Source organism: Hirundo rustica, chromosome 14, assembly GCF_015227805.2.
Source record: "Hirundo rustica isolate bHirRus1 chromosome 14, bHirRus1.pri.v3, whole genome shotgun sequence".
NCBI lineage: Eukaryota > Metazoa > Chordata > Aves > Passeriformes > Hirundinidae > Hirundo > Hirundo rustica.
Genome location: NC_053463.1, coordinates 5,368,446 through 5,392,636, shown reverse-complemented (window position 1 = coordinate 5,392,636; position 24,191 = coordinate 5,368,446). Strand labels below are relative to the sequence as shown.

General features: G+C 54.4%; 1 protein-coding gene across 2 annotated transcripts; it reads right to left on the bottom strand.

Moving 5' to 3' along the window:
* Positions 1-205: 205 nt before the first annotated feature.
* Positions 206-1,602, bottom strand: HAND1 (heart and neural crest derivatives expressed 1). 2 transcript variants are annotated; one of them, XM_040078343.2, is made up of 2 exons: positions 971-1,602; positions 206-417 (listed from the first exon to the last, which is right to left on the bottom strand). In XM_040078343.2, exons 1-2 carry the CDS (start codon positions 1,475-1,477, stop codon positions 316-318), a joined length of 609 nt encoding a protein of 202 aa, XP_039934277.1. In that variant the 5' UTR covers positions 1,478-1,602; the 3' UTR covers positions 206-315. The 2 variants fall into 2 exon arrangements, with proteins under 2 accessions (XP_039934277.1, XP_039934278.1); XM_040078344.1 differs by having other exon boundaries at positions 206-414; positions 971-1,527.
* Positions 1,603-24,191: the final 22,589 nt, after the last annotated feature.

Here is a 24,191-nt window from a genome sequence, read left to right as displayed (position 1 = left end):
CCGCTCCAGTCCGGCCCGGCAGGGCAGGAGCCTCCGATCGCTGCTGGCAGCGGGAAGGAGCAACGATTACTGCAAATGCGGGAATGGGAAAGGGGGAAAGGGCCCGGCCGGGCCCCGCTGCCGACCAGGCGGGCGGGACCCGAGCCCGCAAAGCGCTCTCGCCTCTCTCCCGCAGAGCATCCGTCCGGGCGGGGGGCAGCCGGGCCGGCTCCCCGTATCCTGCGCCTGGATGGGCTCCGGGGCCGGGCTGGGCTCTCTCCGACATTGCACATGGAGGGGCGGGCGGGGAGCGCCGTCGGGGCGGCGGGGCGGCTCTCAGGGGTTCAGTTCCAGAGCCCAGACCTGCTGGGGCCAACCCGTCCGGCCCTTCAGCTTCTTCTCGCCGTGACCCAGAGGCTGCGAATAGACCTCGGGCTGCTGCGGGAGAGGAGACGGGGAGAGGAGGGAGAAAGGAGCGGTCAGGAACGGAGCGGGGTCCCGGGCCGCCCGCCCGACCCTTGCGCCCGCCGCAGGGCTGCAGCCGGGCCCCGCAGCTCGGAGCAGCTTTGCCAGCCCGAGGACAAAGAGGGGCTTTCGGGGTCCCCGCCACCCGCCCGCTGCAGCACGGGGAGAAGCGGCCGACTTTGCTCCGAATCGCTCCTGCGCCCGCTCGTCCTGGGAGAGCTCCCGGGAGAGGGAAAGGACAGACCGCGGCCAGTCCCGGACCTAGGGGCTGATCCCACTCAGAAAGTGCTCGGAAGCCCACCCGGCCCTCCGGCGAGCCATTTTCCGACGAGTTTCCCTCCGCAGATTTGTTATTACTACTATTACTATTATTATTACTATTATTGTTATTATGCTGGGGGAAAAGAAGGCTTCAGCGAGGCCGGGAGAGTTTAGAGGATTTTCCCCCCCAGCCCCGGGTATTTTTTTTTTCAGCCCGCTCCTGGCCCACGGAGAGCAGGGATGCGGGTCCCCATCCGCCTCTTACCGTCTCCCTTTTCCTCTTGTTCTCCCTTCCGTCCGCCTTCTTGAGTTCGGCTTTGAAGCCCTCGGTGTCCCCGGGCTGGCTGTCCTTGGCCAGCACCTCCATCAGGTAGGCGATGTAGCTGGTGGCCAGGCGCAGGGTCTTGATCTTGGAGAGCTTGGTGTCGGCGGGCACGTTGGGGATGCACTCGCGGAGCTCGGCGAAGGCGCTGTTGATGCTCTCCGTCCTCCGCCGCTCTTTCTTGGGACCCCCGACACCTTTTCTCCGTCCCAGGCGGCCGCTGAGAGCCTCCAGCCGCCCCGGGCCGGCCGGGCCGTACTCGGCGGGGCCGTAGTTAGGGCTCTGCCCGGCGAGCTCGGGGGTCGCCTCGGCCGGGTTGAGCACCCAGCCGGGAAAGTAGGAGCGCTCCTGGTGGCACCGCGCCGCCGGCCCGAAGAGGAAAGGGTCGTGCAGCATGTGGTGGTGATGGTGGTGGTGGTGGTGATGCTGGTAGCCCCCCACCAGGTTCATGATCCGCTCCGCTGGCCCCGGGGGCCGCTCAGCAGCGCTCCATGGCCGGGCGGGAGGCGCTCCCCGCCGGGCGGGCTCGGCGGGCTGCGGGGAGCGCGGCTCCGGCGGCTCCGGCGGCTGCGGGCTTTGGGGTGGGGCGGTCGGGGTTTGGGATTTCGGGTTTGTTGTTTGGGGTTTTTTTTAACCCCTTCTGGAGCCTCCCGACCCTGCCTTTATATAGGGCCGCGGCCCCCCCGCCGTGGAGCCAATGGGCAGGGGAGGATGCGCGGAGGCCCCGGGGGGAGCGGAGCGGCGGAGGGGGCGTGCGCCGCGCTCCGGGCTCGGGGGCTTGGGCTCACACCTCCGCCGCTTGCCCTCGGTCCCGCCTGCTCCTCGCTTTCAGGGAGAAGCGGGTGAGGAAGAACCGAGGGGCACCCCGGCCCCGTCCCGGAGCGCTTCCATCCCCGCTGCCCGGTGGGACGCGTCCGAGCCCCCCGAGAGCTGCCGCGCCCGGCCGGGGGCAGAGGCGGCAGCGGGGCGGGGGAGCCGCGGCTGTCCGCACCCCCGACGGCCGTGTGCGTGCTCCGGGGATTCTCTGCTTCCCAAGCGCCGGGTCCCCACGCGGGACAGGCTCCGTCCGTGGGAGCGGAGCGCGGAGAGGCGGCGGGGCCGGGCGGGCAGTGCGCGGTGCTCGGGGCCGCGCTCGGAGCCGGGGGATGGAGAGGAAAGGGGGCGAAGGTGTCGGAGTGAGGCCGGCTGGTCACCCCTGCGGTTAGGGCTGGCAGGGATGGGGTGTGGGCTCCCTGCTGCACACGGGGCTCCTGGCCCACGCCTGCCCCGGGCGCTGCACAGCTGCACAGGGATGTGCGGTGCACGGGTGTAGAGCACACGCTGCACAAACCCACGCCGCACTTGTGATGGTTACACGGCTGCTCACACCGATGCACTGCACACGGGTCCCACGCGCACCACAAACGTGCTGCACGCACCACACAACTCTCCGTGCTGTGCACACCCTCCACAAACACGTCACACACGTGCACACATGTATGTTACATACACCAGCAGCACGGACGCGCCGCACGATGTCATTATGTGACACACACACGTGTGGCACAAGCACACCTATCACACACATGGCCCACGAGCACACATGTGTGTGCTGCTCACCCATGCGCAGACGCTGCATAGATACATAAATATATAAAAATTATACTGTCCATGCACACAAATGTATTTACAATAGGGAGGTGCGGACCTGCCCTGCGTTTCCCTGTCCCAGCCTGGCCACGGAAGGGCTGGGGGGACCCGCTGGGATTGGGATCTTGTACTTCACCACAGCCCCAGAGCCCAGGGTGGTGCCCTGAGGTGGTCAGCACAACCTGCTCGCCTCTGCACCCATAGGGAACAGATCCCCAGGAGGATGTCTCCCAGAGCCCCGGGTGACATTGGGGCTGACCCCTGCTCTGGCTGCAGTGGCTCCCGGTGAGGACAGGCTGGGCAGGGCAGCGGTGATCACAGCACGGCGGGGCAGGAAGGGGCTTTGGGCCCGAGGTATGTTAGCGATTAACGGCGCTTTCCAGCGATTCATCTTGCAGCGGAGGGTGGAAACGTTGGAGGGTTGTTTGCAGGCGCTTGTATTAATCATCCGGGCTAACACACCATTAACGTCCCCCTGCATTTTAAAGATGACAAATTTTATTTGACTTCTCTCAATCACGGTTCCCGGGCGGATTCGGGAGCCACTTAAATGCCTCGGATTTTCCATCGTTAGCTGTTACAAGGCGGGTTGCAGAGGCAGGAGGCTGGGGGGGCCGGGGCAGGGTGCGAGCAGGTCTCCGGTTCTGCCGGGCCCCGGCGGCTGGGGGGGGAGCGGCAGCGCCGGATCTGCCCAGCTTTGTTCCCAGCTGCTGCAAAGACCCCGCTTCCCCACCCCCTTTAAACAAGCGCCCTGCAAACATTTGCTAGTGATTACCCTCCCGTCGGAGCCAGGCCTTGGGTAGGGTAGGGCGTCGTGTCCCCGATTTCCTTCAAAGCAGCCGTGGCTGGGTGGGATCCCCGAGCCCGGCTCAGAGCTGCAGGGAGCCAGTGCCCACCTGGGAGAAGTTCAGGGCTCCCACTTCATGCCTCGCTCCCCCATGCTGGCGGAGCATCACCTGTGGAGCCCTGCTCCTCTCACCAGCCACGCAGGCTCCTCGCTGAGCCTCTCCCCAGTGCTGCAAACTGCCGGGTTAGAGTCTGTGCCACCCGACCCCAGCTCCAGAAATACCTCCCAAAAACATCCCTTTCATCCCCAGAGCCCTGCATCGCACAGGCCACTTACAGCCACATCCAGCTGGGAGCTGTCGCCTTGAGCCGTGCACCAGAGTCACCTCCAGCCTCCAGCTGCCGAGCCAGGTAAGTCCAGCCCAAACTCGGGAATTATCTTGCTTAATCCACCCCCTGATGGAGGTGCCTGGACTCTGTGGAGTTTGGAAGTGCTCAGCTGAGCAAATAGTGGGACCAGGGGGTTGATTTCCCTTTGGAAAATCATTCTAATCTTTGGTGCTTTAATAAAATAATAAAACCAGAGCCCTTTTCATGCCGACACCTTCTAAATCAAACCAGACTGCCTTTGTCATGGCGTCCAAATTTAGCACTTCTCAAACTTTGGGTGAGTTTCTTTAATTTCACATCTCCCCACTCGCACGGGGGAGAAAACACCGAGCAGTTTGGATTAAGTGATTTATGGCTGGCATGGCAGGAGGAACCACGTTTCTCCCCACCTGTTTTCCTTCAAATCCTTCCCGGAGAAAGATTTCCTGCCCTCACGGCCAGGTGATGGTGAGGGGGCCAGTGCTGCACGTTGGGAGCGAGGTTATCCCAGGTCTCTGCGAACCCCAGCGCCCCAAACCCAGCAGGAGGCACCAAGCTCTGCATCCATCCCCATTTCTGGGCCGGGAGCTGAGGTTTTGGCCCTGGCCCCTCAGCCACCTCCTTATCAGCGCCCAGCGAGCGGCAGCCCCGGGTGTCCTGTGACTTTGACGCCAGCTCTGCTCCCCCCCTCCGGCTCCCTTATCTAAATAGGAGCGTAAATCAGGGCCTTGGCAGATGCCCTGGCAGGACAGGGACTCCATAAAAAGGGGCTCTGCTCCAGCTCTGTTTACATTGCAGCCCCGTAAAATATTCCCCTTGTCTTCCTTGTTAGCGTCTCCCTGCAGCATCCCGGCACCCTGCTGCACCCACATCGCCCCCACCCCAAGCTCCACTGAAGCCAGGCTGCAGCCAGGAGGGTCCCAGCCCTGTCACCCCACAGCCCCACGCGTGTCCCCCATCAGGTTATGCCCAGGGTACCTCCTCACTCAGCCCCTGCCCTCGATCCCCTCCTGAGCCACTGCAGGAGCAGAGCAGGGCTGAGCCAGCTCCCCTGGGCAGCTGGGTTGTGTCTAAAGGTGCCCCTGGGTATTTATAGCACTTGCCTGGAATAATGCAATAATAATCACTCAGCACCTTCCTAACAGTTCTGCTGTCAGAGGCCTCGGGGGACGGTGGCAAAAACCCTTGGGAAACTGAGGCATGAGCAGAGTCTGCTTCAAGGAGAGCTGCAGGGAGCTGCTCTGGGGGATGATTTTCCTCCTGGCAGTGTGAGGAGCGAGAGAACCTGCAGAGGTGGATGGAATCGAGTCAGTTTGATCAGTGATGAACAGCTCTGAGGTCACAAACACGGCTGGGCTGCAAAAACCCACTCAGGGCACCCCTCCTCCCCAGCAGGGTTTGGCACACGTGTCCTGCTGTGCCAGGGTGGGTTTCCTAGGGGTGAGGGGTGCTGGGTGCAGCAGAGCTCACGCTTGCTGGTGCCCGCGCTCTCCTGTGCCCACACACTGCATCACTGGGCTGCTGGATCCTGCATCAGCACCACAGGAGCAGCTCCAAGCGGGGTTCAGCCTGTCAGAGCCCCACGGAAGGAGCAGGAGGAACTGGGGGTGAGCACAGGGCTGTGCCTGGATGTTCCCGCTCCCAGCAGGAACCCACAGCGTCTTCTCTGTGCACACCCCTCCCGTGCCGCCCCTACGGCGACACACAGGATGGCTGCAACCATTGCCCCTCAAGAAACACCATCTATTTATGGCCAAACAGCCACTGCCTCGCGTGGATAAATCAAAAAGAAAACAAAGCTTTACGGAAAAAAGTACTAAATTTTCCATGTGCTCCTGAAGGGATGAGCCAGGCACTCGCTGTTTATTTTTTGGGCTCTCTCTTCGCTAGTACTGTAAGTGACATTGTGTTTACAGAAGTTTTTATGTCATCAGAGCAAAGTCACAGCTCAGCTTCCTCTCCTGTGTATTTTATGTAGATGGATGTGTCTGTGAGGAACTAAATTCAAACTAAACAGAGAGCTGGTTTATAGGAAAATGTATTTATTTGAAAAATCGTAACTCACAATTTCGGCAAAACCGGGCTCCACATTTATTGCTGCTAATGGGGTGTGGCGGCCATAAATTAACCTGGAAAATTGCTGCGGCCATTTCAACAATGGCTCATTGTGCTGATGGAGCAGCAGCTCCTCAAAGACGGCTCATGTCAATTTGCAATTAGGTTTGGATGCAAACAGTCGGTAAAGGGAAGGTAACAGCAGTCTGGCTGCTGAAACCAGCCCCAGAATCTTTGCTCTAGGCTGGCATGGTTGCCCTGAGTCTCACCTAAAGCAGAGCTGCTCCCTCATCTGATTGCCACGAAAGCAGTGGAAGGGGGCTCCACCTGCTGTAAGGGGAATTTCTATTTATATTACATTACCTGCCATAGACAAATAATTGGAGATGACAGAAAACCCAGTCCATGAGCTCTGCCTGGCAGCCCAGGTGAGCCACACGTGCAGAGAGTGGGTACAGTTGCCTCCTGGTTGACCTTTCATCTGGAAAGAAGTTTCACACTGAATCAGGAGTGATGCTCCTACCTTAAAACCTCTTTTTTTCCCACTCAGATTCCTTGCTGAGACAAACACTGATCCCCAAAACCTCGAGGCTGGCTGCTGACCCTGGGGTACAAGCTGCCACTGTCATTCTCCCATCCTTGATCACCTGGCTCAGGGCAGGGTTTGGCTGCTGGCTCGTGGTGTCAGCTCTCCACTCGTGGGGAGTGGTGGAGAAGAGCTCCAAGATGATTCAGATCCCTGACAAAAACCAGTGCCTTTCCCTCCTCGAACCACTTTCCACTCCTGAAGCAAGTTTACAAGGGCTCTAAAATGTCCTGCTCCAGGGCATCAGCCAACTGCTAATGGCTGGGGATTGGGAAAGACATTTCCTCTGCTGAGAAGGATTGCATAAGCGCTTATTAAGGCAGCTCCTGGCGTCTTCGTCAAAAGCATCTGGTTTGGGGCATAGCTGGAGACAAACTGCTGGGTCTGGGTGGGCAGAGCTGGACTTGCTGCTTCCAGCCTTTCCCTTGGTCAGCTGTCAGTGCAGGTTTGGGTGATCTCCTGTGTGCTTGGGGAAAGGGGGGTGGCTCATGACATGAGATGCGTCTTTCTCCCTCTCCCTCTGCTCTCCATTCATCCTGGTGGTGCCACTGCAGGGACTTCTCTTCCCACTCCTTCCAACTCCAGGAGCTCAGGGAGCTTCCAGTGCCAGGTACCATGACACCACGTGTGCATGAGGGATTTCCCTGGTCCCTGCTCACACCACCATCCCACATCCCTTGAAAGAGGAGCTTCCCTCCTGTCCCATTGCTGCCGTGGCTGGCACAGAGACTGACCTGGCTGGGTGGGTGAGCTCCTGTTCTGCACCGTGTCTGTGTGACATTGCAGGTAAATGGCTTTGTGGTGAGAAAGGGCTGCTGACAGGGGTCCAGACCACCAAAATATGTTGGGATGCTTTAACAGGGCTCTGCTGTGACACAGGCTCAGGGTGATGTGCCGGCACTGCAGAGCAGCCAGAGCCAGGGAACAGCATCCTGTCCATGTTTCCCTGTGGTGGGACCATGTCCTACTCCCCACCTTCCTCTCTGTCTGGATCCACATGGGGTTTTTAATTCATTTTGTCTCTAAGATTTTCAGGGCAATTCCAATTCTCATCTCGTGCCAGGTCTGGTTGTGCCTTCTCAACTGTGCCAGGGAAGGAGAATGAGGACAATTAGTGGTGCCTTATTATCCTGGTTATACTCAGCTCCCTCAAAGTTCCAGGTTTTCTCTCTGCTCAGGTGCAGGAGTTACTGCTCACTTCCATGGGAGCAGAGGGACTGATTTTCCCTTGTTTTCCCCCACTGCATCCCGAGATCTCTGTGCAGCTGCTGGGCCAGCCATTACAGCAAGACTCTCAAGATGGGTTTTCCAAGGCTAGGGTTTTTTTGCAGATTGAGATGGTTTTAAGAATTAACAAGCATCTGTTAATACTTTTTTTTTTTTTTGCAACAGAAAATTATTTGGGAGTTGGGGGTCTTAAATAATTTTAGTGCTTTTTCCCACCCTTTTTCCCCACCCTTTTTCCCCTTGTTTTATAAATGGGAGGTGACAGAAGCCTCCCTGGAGCTCCTTATTCCCCATCCCAAACTGGGATCCAGCACCCAGCATGGCTGTGCTGCTGCCTTCATAGACATGGGGGAAAGTGGGGGGATTTGGGGGTAAAAAGGCACAGAGACACCAAATGTCCCTCTGGTCCATGGTGTCAGCATGGATGTTGTACCTCCCTGCATCCAGGGAGTCACAGGATGGGGACATGCTGTAAAAAGTGAATCCAGACCTCCAAAGAATAACGTTTTTATTGTATATCAATACACACAGTAAATATGTGACTCCTCCTAACATGCTCTGGAGGAAAAAAAAAAAAACAAAACTGTCTGAAATGGAGCTTATTGGAAGGAAGTAAATTGCTCCCATAAAAATGCTGATCCCTCCCTACTTCTCAAAACTGAAACAAAATCGTTTGCTGTGATCTGAAGACCTTTCTTCTCTTGGCTCCTGGTTTTCCAAGAAGAGCAGGGAACATGAAGGAAAAACAAGCCTTCCTCATTAAAACACGCTTAAGCGAAACTCCAGTTTTCTCTTAAACTTTGCTTGGAAACATTTGGAGCAGCTTCGTGCAAACCAGTTCTGCTCTTTGAAAGGCCATTAAAATAAAATAAAAAAAACCAAACCCACCCAACCCCAAATAGCCATCTCTGCAAGAAGCATCTTGTTTGGACAAAAGTGGTTTGTTTTACACCGTAAATCCAAACACTCCTGGGGAAATGTTGTGAAACTCGCCGTGCTGGCGGTGCAGCGGCTCCAGGGATGTTCTGTGGGACGTGGACAAAGCTGGTGGGTGCTGGCAAGGTGATGGCCACCTCCAGCACGTCACTGCTGATTATCCCAGCTGCTGCAGTATCCCTGACTTCAGCACAGGGCGTTTGCCATCAGGGTGAGGGCTTGCAGGGGTGAGTGAGTTCTGGCAGGGAGGGATTTTGTACCAGCCTCCAGCCCCCAGAGCTCCTGTGGCCACTCTGAAGGGTTCATCTTATGCAGGGGCTGAGAACACTCACCCTGGGGCAAACAAAAAACATTTTCCAACAAGGTGTTAAAGCCCTTTTTACTTCTTTTTTTTTTTCTTTTTTTTTTTTTTTTGGCGTACTCCATCTTATACCTAGAGCACAAAAAACCCTCCACAGTAATTCCTAAGCTAGCAATATACACACCAGCAATCCTGATACAGTATTTATATATATATAAGAACAGGCTTGCATCTATAAATCAATATTTTAATACATATAAAAAAGTAAGTACAAATACAATTATGATTGTAGTTGTAAATATAAAGAAATATATATAGTGTGTCTATATATATGTATGTAAGGTGCTGCTTTTTCTGCTAGTGGCGTCAGTCTGTGGTTTAGGCACAAATATTTCTATCGCAGGGTCTTTGGCAGCGAAGTTTTGCCGTGCAGCTGCCCCTCCTGTGCAGCAAGCCCAGCCTGGTGAAGCCCTGCCAGGAGCCCAGCGCCCATGGAATTCGGGAGAAGTTATTCCTCATGGATCTGCCTGAACCTGCCAGTTTATGGGGGGAACTGGGATCCTCTGGATGGGCACTCCACCTCGCTGTGGCTCTCCAGGAGGAAGCTGTCCCAGCTTCATCTGCCTGGTGTGATGCTGAAATCGTGGGGTGGAGGGTGGTGAGCCCCCAGTGCCACGTCCTCACACCCCAAGACCTGCTGTCCCTGCCTTTCCTCTGGGGAGGGTGGGGGAGAAAGGGCTACACCACCGTGAAACTGCAGTTTTAGAGGGTGGTGGTTGTTTTCTTGGGCCAAAAGGACAAGAAACATCATGTCTAAAGATGACAGGCTCGATTTGCTGTGTCATTAACCAGAGCTGAAACTCTAGATGGGCTGGGTCTCCTGCGAGCTGCGCCGCTTCCCGCGCCGCTGCTGAGCTCTGATTCTGCCAGATAAAGGCCTTTGTGGGTGCATTTCTCCTGTTCAGGCCTTGTTTTAATTCCATGGATGCTATTATGCAGTCTGTGGGACGAGGAAGTTGTTTCTCACCCTCTCCCACGTGTATCTGAATGTGTCCCCTAAAATGCACCGGCACCCCAGCACGCACGTGCTCCTCCCGATATTTGCAGGGGCTTCAAATAAGCACAAAGCATAACCCTCCTTCTCACCAGGGAAAATATCCCTCACTCCCAGCCTTCCATGGCCTTGAGATCTCATGGGAACGAGCCCCAGGATCCAACCCAGGGGTGGTGTGGTGACAGTGGTGTGAGGTACAAATGGACAGCAGAATCGGGATGCCCCACAAAAGCCCCATAACCACCCGCCTCTTGGTCCTGGCTGTGCTTACAAACCCCATGGCAGGTTAAAAGCAGCTGCTGAGATCCAGAGGTGTGGATGAGGAGAGCAGCCACCATCCAGGTGAGCTGGGCTGCAGCACTCAGCCACGCCAGGAGCTCTGCCGGGCTCAAGGGCACCAGCCCCTGAACACAAAGCTCTTTTCTAAGGAGCACGGGGGCTCTGGGCTCTGAGCAAGCAGAAAGCTGGAGGCGACAGGGCTCACACGGAGCCTGCTGGAAAGGGAGCAGCGGAGCCGTGTGCCGCCTGCCTGCGCCGCATGAGCCGGCTCAGAGCACAGTAGGAAAAAATACCGCAATAGGCAAAGCATCTCCCATTTGCCCCTAAGCTCTGGCTCTTCCTGTGCTGATAACAAGCCCAGTAAATCTCCTTACAGCAGTGAGACATTTTTTCCCCCCTCTCCTTCCCTCCTCACTGCCTTGTCAGACCGCGCTGGCTGCGGGAGCTGCGGTGGGATTGCCCTCCTCACCCCTCTGTGGGGAAGTATCCCAAAGCATGCAGCCCCCCGAGCATCCCAGCAGGTTCCAGAGGCTTCAAGCCCTGCCCTGAGGTGTGGGAAGGAGCTGGGTGCAGGCAGGAGCTGTCTCCTCTCTAATTGCCCCCGGAGCCCCATGGCTGAGCCACTTGCTGCTATCTCAGGCCATCGCAGCTGGTGCTGGGCTGAGTCAGGGGAGATGGAGACTGATACTGACCCTTGTCCGACTGACAGGGGTGCAGGGCAAGAGTGGAGGCAGAAAACCTGGGATGTAGAAGTCCAAAATCTCCCTGGCCTTAGTGCTTTGGCTGCAACAGGGAGCAGAGGCAGGGAGCAGGTTCCCATCAGCAGTTTGGTGCTCAGCCCTGGGCTGGATGAGCCCCAGTTAGATGTAGCTCCTAACCTGAGAGAGATTGAGCCTGCAAAACCCGGCAGAAAGAGCATTGCTGTCCTGAAAAAGCAGCTCTGGGTGTACCTGGCAGCAGGATGGGATTTACTCAATTTAGGAGTTGCGGTGGGACACAGGGCTCATCGTTTCCCATGCAGGAGATGGCCACAGAGCTTCTTCCCAATTGCTCCTTTTATGGCTGAGGGCCAGGACCCTGTTGTGGTCCCATCACGCTGCTGTTCCCTCCCCACGGCCACCAAATTTTCCCCAGTAAATGCCACCATGCCATGGCTCAGCTGCTGCCCTGTTGGGATTTTCCTCCCTCGTGCAGCAGCAAACGCTGCTCATTTTCCTCTTCCTCTCATGAATTCCTCATAAATTTCCCACTGCTGGCTCCACCAGCGCCACGTTCCCATTAAACCTTGCAGGCTGATTGCATCTGTCAGTGTCACTGTCTGGGGCTGGAATGTGTCACCCTGCTCCAGAGGAGTCATGTATTCAGCCGTGGCAGAGCATTTCAGGACAAAGCACTGGGTTGGATCACTGTGGGACAGTTTTCCTGCAGTGGCAAGCGCTGATCCATCTCGTCTTTGGGAGGAAAGCACCGCCTCTGGATTCTTTCCTATTTATTTTTCCTAAACACAGGGCTGAGAAGTGCGAGAGTCACCTACCAACAGGATCCTGAACTTTGCTGAAGTGTCCTAAAGAAAGGAGTTTGCTCTAAAAACTCCCCAAACCCCATGAATTTGGAGCAGACTTTTTTTCCCACTGTCCCTGTCATGTCTCACTGCTTTTTTGGATTCTAGGGGTCCCTGGCTGGTGGCAGGGATGCCCCCAGAGCTGCATGTGCTTTGGGATCCCTGCTGTGTGGTGGCAAGGGCTGAGGCTTGTGGGGTCTGGGATGTCCACAGTAGCGGAGGAAGGAGGTACAACCATGACCCAGCACCTCTCCATGTCCCTGCAGGCAGTGGGACAGGGAAACTCAGGTGGGGACAACGCAGTGACCATGGGGAGCAGCCACCTGTGACACTCCCATGCCCACACCAGGTCCCTAATGCCGAGGAGGGGAGTCTCTTGAGATATTAGATGTGATAATCAGACATTCAGAGTTACAACATAAAATGAAATTACGCCTCTGCTCTGATTATCCATGTAAGTGTGCAGATGCATGCAGGAATCCCACGTGCTGGAAAATACTGCATCCTGACCATCAGGAACTTCATCCCCTGTCCCTGCCTGGGAAATCTCATCCCTGCAACGGCAGAGATGTGTGTTTGGGTGGGGCATGGAGTGAGATGAAGAGATGAAGGGACAGCTGTAACCTCTTGGACAGGCACCCTGTGCAGCAGGAGCGAGTCATTCCCAGCACAGCGATGGACTCAACTGCCTTCCCTTGGGATACATATCCTTGGATGGGGCTGTGCCACAGGTAACAGGTTTCCCATTGCTTTTCCTCATCTACCTGTGCTGGTGTCCTCCAAGAGGGGCTCAGATGCTCTGGGAAGCGCCTCTCCTCGGGGTGCTGCCCGCTGACCTGCATATGGCAAGGGTGGAAGAGACAGTCAGTCTGTGTTGCTTTGTTTATAAGAACATATTTGCAGTGATTGATGTCTGAGCTGGGGAAGTATGCTTGCAAGTGAGACTTTAAAACATGAATCAAGCGATGTTTGGAATACGTATGCTGCTCTGTCAAACATTTCTCGGCGTTTGGAGTCTGCAGAGCCTGCGCGTCCAGAGGTACCAGTGCCTGCGCAGAGGTGTCTGCGGGGAAAGCGTCCACCGCGCTCTGAGGGTGAGCGTGGGCATCCTTCGGCCTCGCCATCCCCTCTCCACACCAGGAGGCTGCTGGAGACAGTGCAGGGTTTGCACCCGTGGCCAGGGGTGCACGTGGAGGTGTCCCATTAAGCGCCGTCCATCGCGGGACATTCCTTTCCGCGACGCTCCTTACTGCCAAATTGTCCCTTGGGCTGGCTGAGGAATGAAAGCTGCCCTGGAGGACAGAGTCAGCTTTCAGGCTTCCTTCCCCTCCAGATAACCCGACTGCCCGTGGAGAGAAGAAAGGTCTGGAAGGGGCGGGCCGTATCCAGATGTTCGCTAAGTGCATTAAGACCCTCAGCCAGAGGAGCACATGCTTCAGGTTAAGCCCCTGAGCAGTCCCAGCTGCAGCAGAATTAATAAAGTCTTCACTTAATCGCTTACTGGATGCTCTCCCTGATAAGGACCGGGGTAGTTTATGGTGGACAGGGAATCTTCTCAGGGTTTCTCTTAGCATGTCCTGCTTGGGCAGTTCTTGTAGGGGCATCCCTCCACACTGGCATCCCTGCTGCCATGCCATCTCCTTTGCCCATGGGGTGATGTGGGTTTCCCAGTTAAGAGAGCTGCCTGCACCATTATGCAGGGATATGTGGATCTCATCCCATATTTTCTGGGGCTCTGCTTTCTCTTCCATTCATAGGGATGTTCCAATTCCCATTTCCCAATGGAGTGAGGCTGGACGCGGCTCATCGCAACAGAACCAGTTGTGGAAATCACTGCCAGCTGTTGGAACAGCTGCTCCATCCCAGTTCCTCCAGGTCCACGAGATACCTTGTTCTTCTAACCCCAAAATGGCCCTGGGCCACCACCTCACTCCACGGAGAGGATCCAGCCATGCCAGCTGAGGCGAGTGATGTCCTGAGACTCAGGAACTTGCAGACCAGGACCTGAAGGCAGCAGTTGTTGTGTCATGCTCAGAGAAGCATCCTCAACCCAGTAAGCTGTCCTGGTGGGCAGGGTATCTGGGGTAATGCCAAGCCCACCTTTCCTGGGAAAGGGATTTGCTGGGAACAGCCTGAGAGGAGCAGGTGCCAGCTGGCTGCCATTCATTGCCCATAAATGATGTATCCAGCCCCAGACTGGGTGAGGGCATTTGGAACAGAGAGGGACACCAGAAACTGGGCATGCCTCCAAGATGGGCAGACCTTCCTCCTTTAGGCTCTCTGCCCACTGCTGCCCATGGGGACAGCAGGTCTGCCTGTCGTACTCCTCCTCCCAGCCATTATTTATCTATTTGTTTTCCCCAGGAATCCCAAGAAGGCCGTTAGAAAGTCTCCTGTTCCTCCACCCAGGCACACCACCCTCGTGTGAAGTCTCTAACTGCGTGCATGGAAAACACATCCCACGAGCAGATCCCCTTCTCACGGGTCCGCTGTCGTTGCCTTTTAGCACAAGGGAGATTTATTCACTTCACGGGCATTTTTAAAAGGCTTTTTTTTTTTATAGCTGGGCTTCTCCTACTTAGGGGAGATTAGGAGATCGTATTTCATGACTTCTCGTGGATCCCCTTTCGCAGGCTCTAATGAACTATGGATGAGTGACCGTGGTAATCCAGTCTGTGCAGGACCTCATTAAAGTCACCAAGGCCTTTACAATAACTGGCTACATCTGATCACATTGCTCCTTTAAGTGCTGATTCCACTGGTATGTGAGAGCCTGCCCTTAGCCCAGCACAGGCAGCAGGAGCTCTGCTCTGGGCTCTCACCTCCTGTGCCCCAAATGAGGCACAATTTGATTAACCCACACCACAGAAAAGCCAGGGGATTTCCCTTCAGTCTTTCGCTCAGCCAGCCCCAGGCAGAGCAGGCAGCGTCCCATCCTGCTGGGAACAGGTGGACGGCACGAAGAAAGGATCCTGGCATTTCCCAGTTATAAACTGGATTTTGGGAGAGGGCTGGCGAGTGGCTCTCTGGGGCCACATCCAGCCTGTGCCTGTGCGATGGCACCGGGGGAAGCGGCGCTTTCAGCTCCACACCTTGTGAAAAGCAGCGTGGAGCAGCTCCTGGCTGTCCTGGCTGGCAAATGCCTACAGCTAGCCCCGCTCCTATGCTTGCCACCCCCAGCCCACGGCATCCCCACAGCCCCAGAGCCGTGGGATGGATCCCACCCCAGAGCCCCAGGAAGATGGAGCCCAGCACTCCAGTAAAACAGGCTGCAGCCCCTCTGGCAGTGGGGTTTGCCCTCCTGACCCACGCTGGGGTGGTGGTCCTGACCCCTGCCCGTACCCCTTCTGTGCTGAAAGCAGACACAGCCAACCCAGCGAATATCCAGAGGGGTGCGGTGGGAGGGAAAGGGGAAAAAAAAAAAACGAAAAAAAAAAAAAAAAAGAAGCCAGCTCCATCTGCAAAAACCCAGGCAGAAATGTTTCTTTGTCTTGGGAAGTGTCAGCGAAAGAAATTCCCTTTGAGGGTAGGTTTGTGTTTGCAAGACTTCAAACCCCTCATCTGGACAATAACAGCTTCTGTCTCGGGGAATTGGGGCCGCGAGGTACCGAGCCTGAGGTATTAGAGGTTCGGACGGTAATTAGGGCTCTGGCGCTGATAAGGGCGCAGAGCTCAGGCACCTTGGGCTCTGCTCATGCCAGAGCAGTGAGTGTGCATCCCGCCCCGGGTGTGCAGGGCTCCGGCGGCGCGGAGGCACCGGGGGATGTAAACACCCACGGCCAGGGCTCTCCATCCATCGCTGCCACGGCTCCGCACCCCGTGCTCAGCAGGAGCGGGACGTGCTCAGCAACCCGGGCGAACACGTCCCCACCGGCAGCATAACACCCAACCTGATTTAGTAGAGGAGCAAAAAGAGGGATATTTGTTTTTTCTTTTTTCCTTGCCTCGGCCACCCGTGCGGCTCCCGCTCAGCTGCGGGTTTGCCCTCGGGTACCAACTCCTGCCCGCGGGTGAGTCCCTGACGCACAGGTAAGCCCAAACGCATTCAGGACCTAAAAACCCGTGTTTTACAGCTGCTGAAAACCGAGAATCTGCCTTCACTGCCTTCTCAGCCCGCTGGCAGAGAGCCCCAGGCTGGCAGGGGCTGGTGCCAGGGCTGTGCAGCCCCAGGATGCAGAAGAGGAGGTTGATGCACAGGACCGCAGGCAGAGGAAGGCCTCCGGGGACTTCTGATCATCTCATTAACCATGAGAACGGCAGAAAATAATTGCTCTTGGTTCAATGCAGTCCATCTGTGTGGGATTTTCTCAATAATAAGTGCATACGGCCTGGTTTTAATGTTTTTCAACCTTTTTTAAACTGAAACATTTCCTAGTGCCGAAGCCCGGGCAAAAATCAGTTCCAGCCCTGGGGGCAGTGAGGGGATTTAGAGGCACAAGTCTCAGGTTGACTTTTTAACAGGGTTCGTACAAACTATCCTGCCCATAATGCTCGTGTAATTGATGCTTTTGAATACTCCAAGGAGGCCAAGGTCCTCTGAGGCTTTGAAAGTATGTTTTACAGTACTTTCTGATGTGATATATAAAAAATCTCCTGATCATGAGTCAGGCAAGAAAAGCTCTTGAGACTGATTTAAAATTATTTACATGCACACACACCCCTTTTTAAGTGTAAAAACTTAAAATTTTTCTTTTTTTTTTTTTTTTTTTTTTTTTTAGGAAAAGCTGATTTTTCATGCAGAAAACAGAACTTCAGGACTCTGGCAGTTTTGGTGTAAAAGCTGCCCCTCAGCCTGCTGCAGGGATGCAGGGAGGGCTGCACACGCTGGCTGGACAAGATCGGGCTGTGCCTTCCTGCAGAAGGGTTCATTCCCGGAGCTGATTTGTCTTATTTCCCTGCAAGATGCAGTTTGAGGCTTAACTCTGACCAAGCAGCAAGTGACTGTGAGGAATTTTACTCATTGGGATGGATGAAGCAATGGGCTTGGTCCTTTCCAGTTTTTTCCCAGTCCATGAAAGCCAAGCAGGTAACTGGAGCACTTTGCCTGGGATAAAGGAACTTAACGGGCATCTTGCAAACACACACGTGCTTGTTAAAGGCAAGGCTGTAAAAGTGGTGCTCTGACCCTGCCAAAATTCTGTCCTAATAATTTCCCCACGTGGTGAAACACCGGGCATTTATTGTGGCTTTGCTCTGCCATCTTCTCCCCAAGGAGAGAGCACGGGGGGGTGCACACCCTGCCCACCCCACTGCTCAGCCCCACCACCAGCAGCCCCAGCCCCTCCTGGTGACTGGGAGGGAGTGAGGAATAACTCTCCCAGCCCCTTATCAGGCTTGTGTGTTTAATCCCTTTAAAGTGGCACCGAGTTAACCGGCCCCCTTTCCTGGGGCAGTGCTCAGGGGAGAAGAAGCTCTCCCCACGAGGGTCATGGTGGCTCCTCTGGACCCCTCTGTGCCTGGATCCCACTGCGAGGGTCCCGAAGCCCTGGGAGCAGCCAGCTCTGGCTGTCTCACCTGGCTTTTTCTGCTTGGGGCTGCCTGCAGGAGACAAAGCATTCCCTGTCCCTCCTGTCCCCACTGTCCCCAATGTCCCCACTGTCCCCTCTGTCCTGGGTGTAGCAATGCCCACCCCAAGGACTCCCTGATGGTGTGAGTTCAGTGCCACCCACAGGGGGTATTTTGGGGGTGGATTTTGTCCTGGGCAGCCGTTTGGAAGCTTGAACAGCACTGGAGTCCGGATCTGGCCTGAAGCATTTCAAATATGCCTCCCCGCTGTGGGCTGGAGCACCCAGCCTGCCTTAAGTGGGCAAGGGATTTAGTAATCACAGCCTCCCATCGTCCTGCCAAGGGCACAGGAGCACAGCACTGGCCGACACAAAATGCTCTCTAGAGGATGAATATTGCAGTTTCCCACCTAACCCTGAAGCCCCCTGTGTGAAACTGGGGCTGAGCTCGAGCTGTGCGCCTTCCCCAGCTGGGGCTCACATGATGGGGGGCTTGTAGGGTTTCCAGCGTTGTTGGTTATTTAGATGATAACATCACTAATTGTTGTGATTAGTGATAATCCAGGAGAGAGAAACAGGAAAGAGAAAAATTGGATTTTTGGGTATCTCTGCATCACCCTCGGGGAGTTCTGCCAGCACAGCAGGGAAACAGACAGAATTGCACTGAGCTCAGCGTTTTGGGATCTGCCATCAAAACTGAGAGCTTCCCTTTCCCACACACTTCCTAACTGGTTTGGGTTTCACAGCTCTCCCCAAAAATACCTAGCGGGGAAATAATGAGATTTTGGTACAGGAAAACTACCAAGAATCTCCATTTAAAGGTTGTAATGTGCTTATGTGATCCAAATGGTACTGGTTTGGCTTGGTTTTGGAGGAAACACTTTCCAGATTTAACCATTTTGTGGTGAGTTCCTTCCAATCGTGGAATGTGAACTCAGGGCACAGAGGAAACATCTCCTAGACACAGGAAACCAAGTCATGCTTTGAAATGTCACTTGGACTTTCTCAGCCCATACTCCAGGCTTTATATGTCACTTTTTATAGTGAATACATACTTCTCCAACAATTCTTTTTTGTTGTTGTTGTTGCTGCTGATGGGCAAGGGCAGTTTTGACTATGAAAAAGAACGGATGGTGATGGGTTTTTTCCCTCATGGCTCTGCTAAGAAGAGGGAACTCCATGAGCAGTGGAGCTTGGACAGCACCACAGTGGGAACACGCACTGGGAGCGGGGTGATCCATCCTGGAAGCGGGGTGACAGGCTAGAAATGGGTGACATATGCTGGGAAAGGCGTGATGCATGCCAGGAAGATGTGACACACTGCAGCTGGGGTGACACATGCCAGGATGGGGATGTTATTCACTGGGAAGGGGGTGACACAAGCCAGGGTGACGCAGTTGCTGCGGAGGGTGTGACACGTGCCAAGAACAGGTGACACTTGCTGGGAAGGAGGTGATGGACATCAAGAAGGGAGTGACAGGCATCGAGAAGGGAGTGACACATGCCAGAAAAGACGTGATGCCCGTCAGGAGAGCAGGGCAGGGCCGTGCACCCCAGCTCAGCAGCTGCAGAGGGCACAGGGCAGCCAGGATGGCACAGGTGTGCAGCAGCACGGCCAGATCCTGCGGCGACAGGCCACCTCAGCTGTCACACATGTGTGCCCACGCGTGGAGCAGCCCAAGAAGGAGCGATGCCTCGTGGAGCTGCTCCCCTCTGCCCAGCAGCAATACCCACCACCGGTGCTCGAGCTGTGGCTAATGTCCTTTCGCCGTGTATTATACAAATAATATAAATAACTCCTCCTCGGACTTCAAACATGCCACTTCAGATGTATGGTGGGAGATTACAGAGTTTGTTAAAGCTCAGGTCTTCAATCATCCGGGCAGTTTCGAAGCTGCTCACTAAAATACAGATCAATGCTTCAATTTTATGGGAGGCCTGTCCCATGTGACCAGACTCAAATCCCTTATTTTATGGCTTGCTTATACATTCCTGGTGAAAAACGGTTTACATTTTGGGCCCCGGGAGCTCTCCTAAATCAGCTGCCAGGTTTTTGCAGCTGGTAGTAAAGGGAAGCGCTGTCATCGGGCTGCCCGGAGGTGAACAAACGAGCCGCCAGCCACGGGACTGACGGCTCGCCCCGACCCTGCGCCAGCTCCCCGGCTGCTGCTGCCACAGGGACAGCAATCAGGCAAGGGGAGACCGCCTGTGACACCCTGGGCATCCCCCCAGAGGTGCCATCCCCATGGCAGCATCTCCCCCCGGGAGACCCCGAAGCTTCAGGGCTTCAGAGACGCTCAGATGAAAGGGTTAAGCTGGGCTGGACGGCTGGAGAGGAGAGGGATGTTAATCCCTCAGCTCTGGGTCTGCTAATTATTTGCTGATTCAGCTGCTGAGCAGAGCCCAGCTCCAAAGCAGGGCCTTGGCCCTTGCCTGCTGTCAGCACGGAGGTGCTGATGCTCCTGCTGTCAGTTTTGGGGTGCTGGGGCTTGGCATTGCCTGTTTTGTCCCAAGAGGCAGAGCTGAGCTCCAGCTGCCCTCCTCTCTTGAGAGCAGCAGCGTGTCAGAAGCATGTTTTGCAGGGCAACTTAGGCACAGGTTATCCCTGGGCAGACCCAAAGGAGCGGTGATTTTATCCTCTTTCGTTTTCCAGCGGTGCTCCACCCTTTCCCTTCACTGGTGAGCATGAGAAAGGGCACTGAGCTCTTGGTCCTCTTGGAGGATCCTGAGCCCCAGCAAGGAAAGGAGCTGCCACCCACCAGGGTGGCACAAGGACCTGCAGGAGCGTGCTACAGGGGCAGAATCTGGTAGCTCACCCACCTTTTCCGCCTTCATTGCCCCCCTCCTTTAAGGATCACAACAAGCTCCCAGCATTTGCTGCCATCCAAGATCCCTGAGGTTACCACAAATGAAGTCCCCTCCAAAGCCCATAAACCTCTTTGTCAGCTGCCACATCACCAGGGCAGTTTCAGCACTGAGCTAAGGCTGTGGCTCTGCCGGGGGAGCAGAGGTGGCAGACACATTTAAACCTCCCACACATTTAAACCTCCCACACATTTAAACCTCCCACACATTTAAACACCTCCTTGCCCGGCCCCTTCCCGACGGCACTGCCACAGAAAGCAGCTGCTTTTGACAGAAAAGGGACCTTTGGGCTGCAGAACAGTGGAGGTGAAAGGAGCCTGAAGGATGAAGGCGGGTGCCCGGGTGTGCTGACGGGGTGATGAAGCCAAGCAAAACTGAAGCAGAGATGGGATGTGGTCCTGCGTGGTGAGAGGATGGCTGAGCCCATGGGATCAGTTTTTCCCTTTTTTTTCTCAGTTTTTCCTCAGTTTTCCCCTCATTTTTTCCCTCATCTCTCCCAGTCCCTGGTTCCCCTGCACAAGGAGGTTTGTGTCCTCATGGGATTACCACAGATTTTCCACATAGTAAATCCGTGATGCAATGGTTGGATGAGATGCATCCAAAATTTATCTGGGCTGAGTCCCTCCAGTACCAACCCAAGTGAACTTCCCCAGTACCTTGGTGGCACCCTGAGGAAACCCAGATCCTTTGCACAAGCCCCTGACCCCGTGGTGTCGAGGTGCTGGTTCCCTGCTCTGAGCATGTCTGGGCAGGATTCCCTGTCCTCCCCTCTGGTGATGGCCAGTAAAATGCCAGGTGATTCTTTCCCACCCTTATTAAACAAAGCTAAATTTCTATCTTGGGAAAGCAGACAGCATCCCCTCACTTCCAGCTATTTAGAGGCTGAAGGTTTGTTTCCTTTTTTTTTTTTTTTTTTTTTTTTTTACCCTGTTGCAAGTGAGTAGCTTCATAAAGAACAGAAAAAGAAAAAGCAAAAAATGGCCACATTCATCTCACTTTGAAAATGCTGTAAATAAATCAGTTCACTCCCAGAATAAGCTCTGCCTTCTTTTTGTGGTTGGCTCCTGCCAGTGCTAATTGGAGCCAATAGGCACATCACGAGGGGAGCAACCCCCTTTACAGGTCACACTTTAGCTGGGCGAGCATGTTTACAGCCTTATTTCAAAGGCTTAAGGAGGAAGGATCTGTCATAAACCCTGGCAGCTTTTGCTGAGCAAACAGTGCTGCTAGAATAGTTAAACCCCCGGCATTTGGATGGAAAAATATAGAAAACACGTGTGTTTCCATGCGAGCTCTGCCTCTGTGCAGGGCTGGCTTTGTGGCACTGCAGGGCAGCTGTGGAGCCTGGCAGGTCCCAGGTGATGAAGAGCCATCTCTGGCAGGGCTTGAGGACACTGTTGGGTCTGGGTGACCCTGAGGACACCCTGGAACCCTCACACTGCCCGTGGAGGGGTATCCATATAATCCCAATGCGAGGCTCAGGGAGATATATTTCCTTAACTGTGCTTGTCCTAAAACGAGCTCTTCAACTTTTGAGGGGCCTGAAGACAAGGCTCCAGAAGAAAACCACCATTCCCAGTCAATGAAGCAGTTAGGTGTTAGTTTGGTTTTTTTAAAGAAGAAAATATATCTTGGAGAAACTACAGAAGTTAGGCAAGACATTTTCAGGATTACTTTTATCTGAAGAAAATAAGTAGAGATTTCCTGTAGTACAGATGAGGTTTATAGTAAAAGCTCTGTGTAGGTGTCGATGAATGTGTGAAGGAGCTGTGCTCTGGGATTGGGATGAGGGGACCATGGCCCCCACCTGCAGCTGATGCTCCTGATGCTGGATGCTGCATCTCTTGCTGCAGTGCCATCTGCTCAGCCATCCTCACCTCTAACACTTGGGCCTAAACTCAGTGTAAATAATTAGCAATAAATCAGATCTTCCTTGCTCAGACCTCCCTGATGGTGCCCTTTGTCATCGCCCCTGCGCACAGTAGCTGATGATGCCATTTCCCAGCCTCTGCAGGGTTAGGACCTCTCTGTCCCAGCAGGGCAGGGGAGCAGGAGGCTGGCAGGGCTCCAGCAGGGACACAGCACTGCCACAAGCCTTCCCCCAAAGATGAATGGCTGCCAGTTTTCTTAATCCAGCCACTTTGGAAAAATTGCTTGTTCTCATCCTGTTTGAAACAGCTTCAAAGTGGCTCCAGTCTAGACTGTGCCAAGATAAATTACAAACCTAAAGCTCTGATATAAACCACAGGCGAAGCAGTCATTTGCTCCAATGTAATTAAAACAAGATATCATAATGTATGTAAGTATGCATATGTGCAGGCAGGCTCTCCTGGCAGGGAAGGAGCAGGATGCTGCCAGGCTGTCCCCAGCACTGGACCATCCCTCCTGGGCTGAGGAGTTTCATCCCTTGAAGGGGTGGTTGAGCAGGGAGACCACGCCTCCAACACCTGACATCCAATCAGGCTGTGAAGGTACCTGTGACATCACTACAGCTGCTATAAAAGGAAAAGGAACTGAACTGTCCTGGGTGGTGGTTGGATATTGTGGTTGGTCACCAGCATGATCCCGGATCATGGGCATATTCCATGATCCTGGTTCATGGTGGTTGGTTGTATCCATGGTCCCTGTTCAGGGTGCTTGGTCATATCCATGATTGTGATTTGTGGTGGTTGCTCATGTCCATGGTCCTGGCTCATGGTGGTGGGCCATGCCCATGATCCGGTTCCTGGTGGTTGGTCACACCCATGATCCCAGTTCATGGTGGTTGGTCACACCCATGATCCCAGTTCATGGTGGTTGGTCATGCCCATGATCCCAGTTCCTGGTGGTTGGTCATGCCCATGATCCCAGTTCCTGGTGGTTGGTCATGCCCATGATCCCAATTCCTGGTGGTTGGTCACACACATAATCCCAGTTCCTGGTGGTTGGTCATGCCCATGATCCCAGTTCATGGTGGTTGGTCACACCCATGATCCCAATTCCTGGTGGTTGGTCATGCCCATGATCCCGATTCCTGGTGGTTGGTCACACCCATGATCCCAATTCCTGGTGGTTGGTCATGCCCATGATCCCAGTTCATGGTGGTTGGTCACACCCATGATCCCAGTTCATGGTGGTTGGTCACACCCATGATCCCAGTTCATGGTGGTTGGTCATGCCCATGATCCCAATTCCTGGTGGTTGGTCACACCCATGATCCCAGTTCATGGTGGTTGGTCACACCCATGATCCCAGTTCATGGTGGTTGGTCATGCCCATGATCCCAGTTCCTGGTGGTTGGTCATGCCCATGATCCCAATTCCTGGTGGTTGGTCACACCCATGATCCCAGTTCATGGTGGTTGGTCACACCCTAGGTCCTGGGGCATTGTGGTTGATGCCCATACGTGGGGCTGGTGTGCGATGCCATTGCTGGAAGCAAAGTGGAGGGCTCTGGGGAGGTGGCAGCGTGACAAGTGAGGCCCAGACCATGGTCATGGGAGGAAGGGAATGGCAGAAGGACTATCCTGATGGAGGAGATGAGGCAGGGAATGGGATTCTTCCAGCATCAGGATGCCTTTTGCCAAAGTGTATCTGATAGTGTATCCAAACCTCCCGTGGAAGCAGCTGAGGAAAAGGGCTTTTACTCCACAAAATTCAGAGGGAAATAAATGCTTCTTTCTTCATCTGAAATAGGTCTAATCTGTGATAAACTAGATCAAACGATAAGCAATTTTTCAATTAAATGCAACTCACGTGAAATAGATGGGGATTCCCTTGCTCCTTAAGTCTCCTCTCATTTACTGAAAATGAGGAAGGAGGAGAAAAAGAAAATACAAAGAACAAGCTCTGAGATTTGGGGAAAAGGAAAATGAATAAAATTGTTATAAAATTCTAATTCTGAGTCATTTTGTTGACAAATAAAAGAGTCCTTGATAAATAATGATGATATAAATTTAAGAGACTTTTAAAAAACTTAAAGATCATTAATTTTCACCATGACTCGGGATACAGACAAAGATCAATGAAAGTTA